Consider the following 12,018-nt stretch of genomic DNA (forward strand, 5'->3'; position numbering starts at 1 on the left):
GGGATGGCTGTTCTCAGTCCTCAGCCAGGTAACTTAGGGGGTGGGGCAACTTTTTATCAGTTCTATATCAGTCCCAACGGGGACCACACACTCAGTGGAAACAGTCCCATAACAGTTCCTTTTACCCTGACGGGTAACTATATACGGTCACACTCTACCGTTTACTGGTAACGGTGTCCTCCTGATGCTCCTTGCTCCTCCTGGTCGTCTTCAGGCCCGTCCGGGCCCTCTTGGTACTCGGGGTCCGAGTGGTACTCCAGCTCTTCCTCTGTTAGCCGGTGGACGTGGAGGGCGTACCAGCCTTTTACACCTTTATGCCGGGTGTAGGTCACCACGTCACCCGGGTACAGGTCTCGTCCACGATGTCCCTCTGGCAGGTGACTCTCGACGTCCCTCCGGGTCACAAAGACGTCGCTGATGGTCCCAGGATCTTTGATGAAGCCCCAGCCGTGCTCTATTTGAAATTTCACCACGGTCCCGGTGACTCTGGGACCGCTGGCGGCTCGGGGGTTCTGTCGGGCTCTCCTTTTCTGCTCCGTACTTTGCACCTGGAGCCGCTCTTGCCGGACACGCCGCTCCCGCCGCTCTCTCTTAAACATCTCCAACTGCTGACGGCAGGACTCTCGTCGACGGGTTGCGTCCGCCCAGGGTTTCTTGGGTGAACCCCATCAGATTTCCTCCGGTGGGGTCCCATTCGAACTGAGCGTCCTCGAGCGGGGGCTGGGCAACGTCCATAGGCTCCGTAACAGGTATTAGGGGCTCGAGTGCGGCTCCGGTCTCCGCAGACAGGCTTCTCTGGAAGCGGGGGTTGACATACTCGGGCGGCCAGATGAAGGGCTGCCCGTCCGGACCGGTGTGCTGGGCAAACAAGTCCGCGCCCAGGGGCTATATGGCAGGGGGCACCGGTGGGGGAGCGGCACCTGGGGGCACTCGGCCTTGCGACCAGGCCAATGGTCGTCTTCCGGTCGTGCCCGTGAGTGGCACAGCCGAGGCCAGGTGCGCTGGCGAGGTAGCGGCGTCCAGAAGTCTTAGGTCTTGCGTCCCCGCCTGTGGCGGCTGTTTCTTTATCGCGCCCGGGGTTAAAGGGCACGGCGCGGGGCGGGGCGTGATAACAGCGCCTGCAGCCTGAGGCCTAGCTGGTAGCGGCGGAGGCGTGGTGGCAGGTACGGTTCCCGGGGCTTCGGGCCTCGCAACGAGAGGCTGAGGCAGGCTCGCGGCTTCAGGGCTGGGGTTGGTGACGTCCCCGTTACCTGCCTCGGTCGTTGCGGTCTCCTCCGCGGCGTCGTCCACGGACTCCGATCCTCCTTCACCGTCCTCGGAGGCAGGCGTACTGCTGGGCGGTGGTAGCGCCTCCTGCGGTCGGGCCACGGCTTGCCGGGCCAACTCCTCCTTCCACCCGGCGATCACATCCCGCTGCGCCCGGACCATCCTCCGGTACAGTTCTTCTAGTGCAGCTTGCGCACGCTCCGGGTCCTTGGGGAGCTGTGCTAGTGTAGCGCCCCGAGGGTTCGGCCGCTACAGGGGTATTGCACCTCTGCCAGAGGTGTGATATTCCACTCCCGGGTAAGGATGGAGTATGGACCAGGGCTCAGTTAGCTGCATGCAGCACACACACCCCATTTCCCAGGGACAGCTCAACGGTGCTCCCACTAGACAGAAGTGCAGGCACGACCGACCATGTCCCTGCTGGAGTGGGGAGGGAGGGGTGGAACACCCAGTGCTGTAGGGGCAGATAGGGGTTGGTTCCTGAGCGTAGGTAGGAGCCCATTGGTTGCTGGTCACCTGGGCTCATGGCCAGAGGGAGGTATAAAAGGTGGGCACCATCTTAGAACAGTGTTCAGTCTGTGAGGAGAGGAGAGCTGACAGGGAGCAGCAGCTCAGGCTGAGTGCTGCTCCAGAGGCAGGCCTAGGGAAGAGGCCGGGGCCTGAGAGGAGAAGGAGAAGTGGGCCTGGAGAAGAGGCCGAGGAGGAGGTGAAGGGGAGCTGAGATTCTGGCTCATCTCAGCTCCAAGAGAAAGGAACAGAAACAGAAAGGAACTGCAAAGAAGGAGAGACAGAGAAACAGAAGGGCTCAGGAACAAGAAGGTGGAAGGGACCCTAAGAACCCACGAGAATCCAGGGTGCAGGGTCAGGCAGATTAAGGGTACCGGATCCCAAGTTGGTGGAGGAGAAACAACCCTCAGCCAAAGACCGGTCGTCGTGATCATATATTGGTGCGACACCTCATCAAACCTGCTAGGAAGGCACCATATAGGACAGCGGAGGACGGGGCCCACGTTTAACCGCACAGGTCCGCGGCAGCTGGACAAAAGTGGGTCACTGGTGAGGCAGGCCAGAGAAAGGATAAAAGGGGGTCCTGTGCCATGCTCCTGAACTGCCTGGGAGTTGACCGAGCTCCACACCTGGTGGACGCAGCACGGCTCGGGCAGTCATTGCCAGCTGAAGTGACTTGGATATTAACCGTGAGTAAAGACGCTGGACTGCAATACGTTGTCTGTGTGCTTTTTCGCTCCTCCGGCACTACCGGTACTGGGACTCTCACTACCATCCCTCCCAGCATCCACTACACTGCCCTGGGGCTGCACTCCTCCCGTGGGGAGTCACATCACCTCAGCTGCACCCATCATCAGCCCCAGCGGACTGCCTTGCAGCGGCGGTTCCTAATAACCGCAATCCACGGGTAGCGTAGTCGGACATTATCTGAAGCGCGTAACGGACTACCATTGGTCTGACCACCCTGAGCCGCGGGACCGGGCCGCCACTACTACCCCCAACGTCTCCCTATCGCCCGGATCCGCGTGCCCCACAGCCCCGGGGGCGAGTCACTAGCAGCAGGCCACGCGCCAGGGTACTGGTACTGCTCTCTCCTTCCATTCCCGGGTGCGGTCCGTACAGACTGATCCAGACCGCACCCTGCCCCACAGTTTTCTTCTCTTTCCGCACCCATTGGGGGTGGTCTTGGGGCAATCTGCTTACAATCACCTTCAGGGTCAGCCACCCCACCTTGATGGACATCTCCACAGCCGCACTCATGGCTGTTGGGGGTGGGTCCCTTCTTTGGCGCCATTCTGGGACCTGGCCCACGATGGGAGGTGGCTTCTTGTGGTCTTTTGGCGCGCACATTATGGCGCTCGTTCTTCTGGGGCAGGCGCCATCTTTAACACAGTAAAACAGTCTCTTTTCAGGCACGCAATACCCGTCTGTGGCGGGTTGGTCACGATCCTGCCGACTACGCCAAAGCTGACTCGCCCCCTGGGCCGTGGGGCACTCGGGACCGGGCTTCTGGGCAATGCTGGGAGTAGTAGTGGCGACCCGGTCCCGTGGCTCAGGGTGGTCAGACCAGTGGTAGTCTCCTATGTATTTTAGGTAATGTCCGACTACGCCACCCGTGGATTGCGGCTATTATGAACCGCCGCTTCAAGACAGTCCCCTGAGGCCAATGGTGTGTGCAGCTGAGATCGTATAACTCCCCACGGGAAGAGTGTAGCCTCAGGGCAATGTAGTGGATGGAGGGGGTAATGGTGCAGGGAGTCCCAGTACCGTTAGTGCTGGCGAAGTAAGAAGCACAAAGACAACATGTTGCAGTCCAGGGTCTTTTACTCACAGTTCGTATACTCCAAGCCACTTCTGCACAGGTAGTGACTGCCCGAGCCGTGCCGTGTCCACCAGGTGAGGGGCTCGGTCGACCCCCAGGCAATTCCGGAGTATGGCACAGGACTCCCTTCTATCCTTCCTCTGGCTCGTGCCCCACCAGTGACCAAGCTTTTGTCCAGCTGCCGCGGATCTATGCGGGTAAACATGGGCCCCGTTTCCCGCTATCCTATATGGTGCCTTCCTAGCAAGGTTTAGTAGGGGGTCGCACCAAGTAATGATCACGACCTCCGGTTCTTGGCTGGGGGTAGTTTCTCCTCCACCAATTCGGGATCCGGTACCCTTTTCTCACCTGACCCGTCACCCGTAATTTCCTGGGTCCTTAGGGTTCCTTCAGCCTCCTTGTTCCTGAGCCCTTCTACACTTTGGGTACTTCTCTTCCTTTTCTGTTCCTTTCTGTTTCTGTTCCTTTCTGTTCCTTTCTGTTCTCCTCTCCTCTCTGGCTCCGGCCTTCACCCTAGGCCTGCCAAGTGGAGCTGGGCCCAGACTGAGCCACAGCTCCCAGTCAGCCCTCTCTGGCTGAACTCCTTCCCTCGGCCTCCGGCCTCTATGCTAGGCCTGCCCAGGGAGCAGAGCCCATGCAGCAGCTCTGCTCCCTGCCTTCTCCTCTCACAGAACTCCCTCCTAAGATGGCCCCCACCTTTTTATCTGCTTCTGAGTATGAGCTCAGGTGGCCAGCACCCAATGAGCTCCTTCCTATGCTACAGAAACCGTCCCCTTCTGCTCCTACATCACTGGGTTTTCCTCCCCCCTCCCCACTCCAGCCAGGGACATGGTCTGTCGTGCCTGCATTACTGTATAAATGGGAGCACCGTTGAGCTGTCCCCCGGAAATGTGGTGTGTGTGATGCATGCAGCTAACTGAGCCCTGATCCATACTCCATCCGGGAGTGGAATATCACACCTCTGGCAGAGGTGCAATACCCCTGTAGCGGCCGAACCCTCGGGGCGCTACATATATATATTGTAGGGTTCGGTACTCACTTAGCCGAGTTAGAGGTAGTCACGGGACACTGTCTCTTTAAAATGTCCAAGGCAGGTTTATTATGCTGCATAAACCGCACTTCCAGATGTAAACAAAAGAAAGCCTTGTCCGGCACAGTGTAACAAAAAACAGAAAGTGAACAGTCCATCCAATATGGCGGGTTCACCCGCTCACGGTCAGTGTCAGTGTCTTTTTGGCACAAACACTCTGGAGGTCTCCACACCTCCAGCCACAGACACTGAATGAGACACTTGGTCTCCATTTTATACACACGCCCTGGGGTGGGGATATGTGAGCAGCCAATCCCCCTCATCTTTTATGACTGCTCGAAAAAAACGGCCCTGATACGCCCTATTAACCCTCTCAGCATTATGTGTGCTGGAGCATGCTTTCCCGGTCTCGCATCACTGAAGCTGCCAACCTCAGCGACACATATCTCCCCTCAAGGACATGTCCAGCGGCCCTCTTACATACCCCCCCTCTGCCCAAAGCCAGGGGGCTTGGCACCTTCCGCTAATAAACAGTGGACCCTCGACAATGCGTCAGCATTTGCATGCAGTTTCCCAGGCCTATGCTCTACACGAAAGCTAAAATCCTGGTCACTCGATCATTGTTCCCCTTTTTCTCGCTCATCCATCTTAGTGGGGCATGGTCTGATACCAGTCTGAACCTCCTCCCTAAGAGGTAGTACCGTAGGGTGTCCAGGGCCCACTTGATGGCCAAACATTCCTTCTCCACTATGGAGTAATTTTTCTCACAAGATGACAGCTTCCGGCTTAAATACATTATGGAGTTCTCCTCCCCGTTCACCTCTTGTGATAGAACAGCACCCAGTCCGACATCTGACGCGTCCGTCTGGACCACAAACTCGTTTGAGAAATCCGGAGCCACCAGCACTGGCTGTTTACACAGCGCCTGCTTTAGTTCCTGGAAAGCCATCTCCGCTTCTGGAGTCCACTTAGCCATAACTGACTTTGTCCCTTTTAGGAGGTCAGTCAAAGGGGCGGCTACCATGGCGAAGTTGGGGATGAAGCAGCGGTAGTAGCCCATGATGCCCAGGAATGCTGTGACCTGCTTTTTTGAGAGAGGTTGTGGCCAACTCTGGATTGCGTCAATTTTATTTATTTGGGGCTTGATCATGCCTCTACCCATGACATAGCCCAAATACTTAGCTTCCTCCATGCCCATGGCACATTTCTGCGGGTTGATGGAAAACCACGTCTTCCGAAGAGCATCGAATATAGCCTGGACTTTACTCAGATGGCTACCCCAATCCTGGCTGTAGATCTCAATGTCATCCAGGTAGGCCGCTGCATACTTCCTGTGGAGAGCTAGGATCCGGTCCATGGCTCTCTGGAAGGTAGCCGGTGCTCCTTTCAACCCAAACGGCATTCTGGTGTATTGGAAACTCCCATCTGGTGTTGAAAAGGCCATCTTCTCCTTGTCCTCTTGGGACATAGGGATCTGCCAATACCCTTTTGTGAGGTCAAGGGTTGTGATGTACTTGGCCGGCCCTAGCCTCTCAATTAGTTCATCTACCCTGGGCATTGGGTACGAATCAAACTTAGAGACCTCATTCAGTTTCCTATAGTCATTGCAGAAGCGCCGCTTCATCTGGTTTCAGCACTAAGACTATGGGACTGGACCAGCCACTCTTAGACTCTTCGATGACCCCCAGAGTCAGCATGCGCTTCACCTCCTTCGAGATAATCTCTCGGCGGACTTCAGGAATCCGATATGGCTTCATATTCACTCGGACATGCGGCTCCGTAAGTACCTCATGCTCTATGACTTGAGTACAGCCCGGTAGATTCGAGCATAGGTCCTTGTTCTGCTTTAGCAACTCCCGGCATTGTGGCTTCTGGGCACATGACTGCGACTCTGCCACCTTGACTTCCTCCACATTGGTTTCAGTATTTGTTATCAAACATGGAGCTTTCACAGGCTCCCTGTCTCACCACGGCTTAATGAGGTTGACGTGGTACACCTGGTAGGGCTTCCTTCTCCCTGGTTGGTGGACCCTATAGTTGACGTCACCAACCTTATCAAGCACTTCATAGGGGCCCTGCCACTTGGCCAGGAACTTGCTCTCCACCGTAGGTACCAGCACTAGTACCTGATCCTCAGGGTTGAAATGTCTCACCCTCGCTGATCTATTGTACACTCTCGACTGTGCCTCTTGTGCTTTGAGGAGGTGTTCTTTCACAATGGGCACCACCTCTGCAATCCTCTCTTGCATCTGGGCCACATGTTCGATTACACTCTTGTAGGGTGTAGACTCCGCCTCCCTGGTCTCCTTTGCCACGTCCAGGAGTCCGCGGGGGTGTCGGCCATACAACAGTTCAAATGGGGAGAACCCAGTAGAGGCCTGCGGGACTTCTCTAATAGAGAACAGAAGGTACGGTAGTAGACAGTCCCAGTCCTGGCCGTCTTTCTAAACTACCTTCTTTAACATGGCCTTCAGGGTTTTTTTGAACCTCTCCACTAAGCCATCTGGGGGTGGTAGACTGAGGTCCTGAGTTGTGTGATTTCCAGGGTTTTTCACAACTCCCTCATCACCCGTGACATAAATGGGGTCCCTTGGTCTGTGAGGATCTCCTTAGGCAACCCCGTTCTAGAGAAGATGTGGTCCAACTCCCGGGCTATACATTTGGCAGAGGCGTTACGTAGTGGCACGGCCTCCGGATACCACATAGCATAGTCCAATACCATCAGGATATACTGATGTCCACTGGCGGACTTGACCAGGGGTCCCACTAGATCCATGGCTATGTGATCAAATGGCACCTCAATGGCACTAAGGGGCTACGGAAGTGGGCTACCGGGGAGGTCAGCTGGCAGGTGGGACATGACCTACCAAAATAGACAACTTCTTGGTGACACCCGGGCCAATAGAACCTCCGGAGGATCCTTTCCTGGGTTTTTTCGACCCCCAGATGACCACCTAACACATGTGTATGAGCCATATCTAACACCCTGCGCCTGTACGGCCCTGGCACCAATAACTGCTCGATTACCTCCCCTCTGAGCTTGGTGACCCGATATAACAACTCCCCATTTACGGCGAAGTGCGGATATCGGGTGTCAGACCCCGGCTCCTGAGCAACATCACTGAGGACAGTGGCATTATCAAACGCCCCTTTTAGAGTCAAGTCTCTGAGCTGGGCGGTTCCAAAGTTTCCCCCAGACACCTCCAGCTCAGGGATGTTGGCCTCCGGGGATGCTGCCTCATTCTCATCCCCAACAAGCACATAAAAAGGAAAACCGGCGGCGGCCTGTGGCAAGGTTTCATCCGGAGCAACCTGGTTGTTGTCCGGACAACCTGGCTTCCTCCCTTACTCCCACAAGTCCCAAAACAATGCAAAGTCCCGCCCTATTGTCACAGGGTGCAACAGGTCCTTGACTACGCCCACCTCATGGGCCTCAGCACCACAGTTTGTATCTATAACCACTCGGGCCACAGGGTAGTCCTTAGCGTCCCCATGGATATAACGGACGTCGACCTTTGTCCCCGGTACCAGTTGATGAGGAACTGCGGCCCGCACTAGGGTTACCAAACTCCCCGAGTCTAATATAACAGTCACTTGCACTCCATTTACCAACACAGAGCATGCCTGCGGTCCCTCGCCTGGTTGAGGAACAGCACTGCAGGCAGGATATGCAAAGTACGAGCAGTGCCATCCTGCGCCGCAGTCCATTAGCTCGTTGGTCATGGGGCAACGGGCGGCAATGTTACCTGGGGTATGACACCTCCAACATACTAAGTTCTGGGGCGGGACCTTGGGCAGCAACTCAGACCCCTCCTGTGCTCTAGGACGTCCCCCAGATGTGGCTCTAGCTCCCCTCTTTTGGTTGGGTACCCAGTATGGAGACGCTACGACCCCTTGTTTTCCCAAGGAACTCTCAACGGCCTGGTACCTTTCCACCAACCCCACCAAGTCATTGGCATTGCTGGGATCTCCCTGGGAAACCCAGGACTGCACCGACCTCGGAAGGGAGTGTATGAACCTGTCCATGACAACTTTCTCAACCATTTGTTCAGGAGAGGAAGATTCAGGTTGCAACCACTTTTGGACCAGGTGTAGGAGGTCGAACATCTGGGACCGGGGAGGTTTGTCATTGCAATAGGCCAGTGGTGCACCCGTTGCGCCTTGACAGCCAGAGTCACTCCTAAGTGCGCCAAAATCTAAATTTTTCAACTTGGCATACTCCTTTGCGTCCTGCAAGGCCAGGTCATAATAGGCCTTCTGTAGCTCCACTGTTAAATATGGCACCAGCACCTCCGCCCACTGCTCCAGAAGGTCTTTGTCATAAAGATTTTCATATTTCTGAGACCCCTTTCACCCCCTTCACTCCTTTGTTCCAGTCACCAAGAGTGCAGAACCACACACAAGCGGACGGGCTTAAGTCTCTTAAACTGTGTAATTCGCATCTAACATATGGGAAATGAGTAAGACTGCAATGTATAGATTAGAATGCAAAGCTCCCTTTGAAGATAGGATGGTTCACTTCTCTTTGTCTCCAAAGGGCCCAGGTGACTGAATAAGGATGTATATTGCGCTTAGACAAAAGGCCTTTTCCTGTCTCAAATATTTGCACAATCTGTACTCTGTGCTTTAATCCTCTTGAAATTTAGATACCTCAGACCCGTTAGAAAGAGCTATGGTCACTTAGTATACACATTCCTTTCATCAGAACAGCTTTACTCAGACTTAATGTCTCTGAAAGAGAATATTGAATATTGAAATTTGTATAAATCCGATATAGATGAAACATTCATTTTCAGCAGTGGGGCTAATAGGGGAAGAGCCCCTGCCTATGAGCCACAAATCCACAGTGTACAGATAACTGACAACATCTATGCCATGTTTACTATCTATGGAAAGCTAAAATCCCAATGGAAAATATGGCGGCAATCTCAAACTTCTGTAACCATCAGGAGTGAAATTATCACATAAGTTGGGGATTTCATAAAATCCTAACGGGCTGAGGACATCCCACAACCCAGCCCACATGAGGTCATCACGGAGAGGGTGTGTGGAACTCAGGGGCTGATAAAAGATCAAGGGAAATTATGATCTGTGTTCCTGTAGAGAGACTCATATTGTATATGCATGAATCCAGTTTACTGAATGGCCCCAAGCGAAATGCTCTCCTTCGGCTAAATTGACTCATCTCTGCGAGCGGCATAGTAAGTTATTTTGTTAATCCCTTTTTATTTTCTGTAACTGTATATGCTGTATTGTTTTGGCCCCTTTTATATATATTTTTTATAGAGATTTTACAAACACTGTCTCCTTTTTGGATTAAATATAAAATGTAATAGTTCTGTTCTTTATGCTCTGTAACCGTGCCTCGAAGCCATACGATAACAGTACCAGGCGTCCAGGCAGCCTGTAAAAATGACTGGTGTTGGCAGTGAGTAGTCTGGGGTTATTGTGGAATTAGCGGTGATCGTCCGGTGGTATATACACATATTCTATGCGTTGGCATCCGGAAGTGTATATACCATACGCTCACTGTTAGTCTTCGATAACCGACCTGTTAGTGTGAACAGCCTGTGGCCTCCTCTGTTGATCGTCAGCCAATTGTGCAATTGTCCGGATGATAGAGGGGTGCAGAAAGCTGTTCGCTCCAAGGATCACAGCGGGTGGTTCTGTGTGACCTTCCCAGCATGCGATATTCCAGGTTAATATATTTTCAGCGTCTCTAGTTCAGGTGCAGAAGTTGACTCACTAACTTAAGTAATTGCAGATTTTTTACTTTGCAGTCGCTGGTTCTCTATTCAGAATAACCAATTGGTTTATCAGAAGAAGCTGGTGAGTACAGAAGAAGTTCGCCAATGTCAATTTAGAACAGCTGGACAGATTCAGGAGTTAGGAAGAAGATGTAAAAGGATGAAGGACATTAGAGTTTCCAGCACAAGCACTAGTAACGCAGACACCCTTTACTACGTACACAGCCCGTTCTCTGCTCTCATGGAACATTGCTGATAGTTAGGTCATGTCGAAAGCTGTGGACACGCTACTAGTGAAATGCTACAAAAAAGTTTGAATATCAGTATTTCTTACTCAGTTAGGTGTTCACCATGCAGCTCCAAATCAGCCATTCCTTAACTTTTAATTCATTGTCCCTTAGTAAAACTGAAAATATGGTCGTATTCCTATTCAGTCATACTAACAACAGAGGGCGGGACGGACAACCTCCACCACATGATGCACAGGCTGGTTATCAGCAGTACCAGATGAGCTGGTGCTGGAGTATGAGGCGTATGGTCTGATGTCACACATGGCATTATATCAGTGATGTCATCACCAGGGGGCGAGGTCGACAACCTCTCACACACCATCTACAGGCCCTTTATCAGCAGTGTTGTTAGGATGAAGTTGTCCACCCTCTGCCCCTCATTGGCTCACGTGTTGTATTACGATGGGATGACGGATTCTTCTTGCAGAATGTTCTGACGGTTGTCATCGTTGATCTCCGGCTTTGTGCTGTGAAGTTGTGTCCTGATGCAGACAGAAGGTTCTGCTTCGAAGTTGTGTCTCCATCAAAGTAAGACTACGCTGCCCACCACTGTATGTCTACATGTACAGGGGGCGCTCCTCACCATTGTATCTCTACATGTACAGGGGCCGCTCCTCACCATTGTATCTTCTCTACATGTACAGGGTCAGGGGCTGCTCCTCACCATTGTATCTACTCTACATGTACAGGGTCAGGGGCCGCTCCTCACCATTGTATCTCTACATGTACAGGGGCCGCTCCTCACCATTGTATCTCTACATGTACAGGGTCAGAGGCCGCTCCTCACCATTGTATCTCTACATGTACAGGGTCAGGGGCCGCTCCTCACCATTGTATCTTCTCTACATGTACAGGGTCAGAGGCTGCTCCTCACCATTGTATCTCTACATGTACAGGGTCAGAGGCCGCTCCTCACCATTGTATCTCTACCTGTACAGGGTCAGGGGCTGCTCCTCACCATTGTATCTCTACATGTACAGGGTCAGGAGCCGCTCCTCACCATTGTATCTTCTCTACATACACAGGGTCATGGGCCGCTCCTCACCATTGTATCTCTACATGTACAGGGTCAGGGGCCGCTCCTCACCATTGTATCTTCTCTACATGTACAGGGTCAGGGACCGCTCCTCACCATTGTATCTTCTCTATATGTACAGGGTCAGAGGCCGCTCCTCACCATTGTATCTCTACATGTACAGGGTCAGGGACCGCTCCTCACCATTGTATCTCTACATGTACAAGGGCCACTCCTCACCATTGTATCTCTACATGTACAGGGTCAGGGGCCGCTCCTCACCATTGTATCTCTACATGTACAGGGTCAGGGGCCGCTCCTCACCATTGTATCTTCTCTAT

At 53.3% G+C, this 12,018-nt stretch overlaps 1 protein-coding gene across 1 annotated transcript in view; it reads left to right on the top strand.

Moving 5' to 3' along the window:
- The window catches only part of ACAP1 (ArfGAP with coiled-coil, ankyrin repeat and PH domains 1), a 376,352-nt gene that overhangs the window by 185,523 nt on the left and 178,811 nt on the right, over positions 1-12,018 (top strand). The window contains exons 11-12 of the mRNA XM_073654642.1: positions 10,406-10,454; positions 11,090-11,190. Of these exons, the coding sequence (XP_073510743.1) occupies positions 10,406-10,454; positions 11,090-11,190 (150 nt within the window). The remainder of the gene's footprint in view (positions 1-10,405; positions 10,455-11,089; positions 11,191-12,018) is intronic.

This window comes from Phyllobates terribilis, unplaced genomic scaffold, assembly GCF_046119375.1.
Source record: "Phyllobates terribilis strain yellow unplaced genomic scaffold, ASM4611937v1 Scaffold_11__3_contigs__length_659146591, whole genome shotgun sequence".
Taxonomy (NCBI): domain Eukaryota; kingdom Metazoa; phylum Chordata; class Amphibia; order Anura; family Dendrobatidae; genus Phyllobates; species Phyllobates terribilis.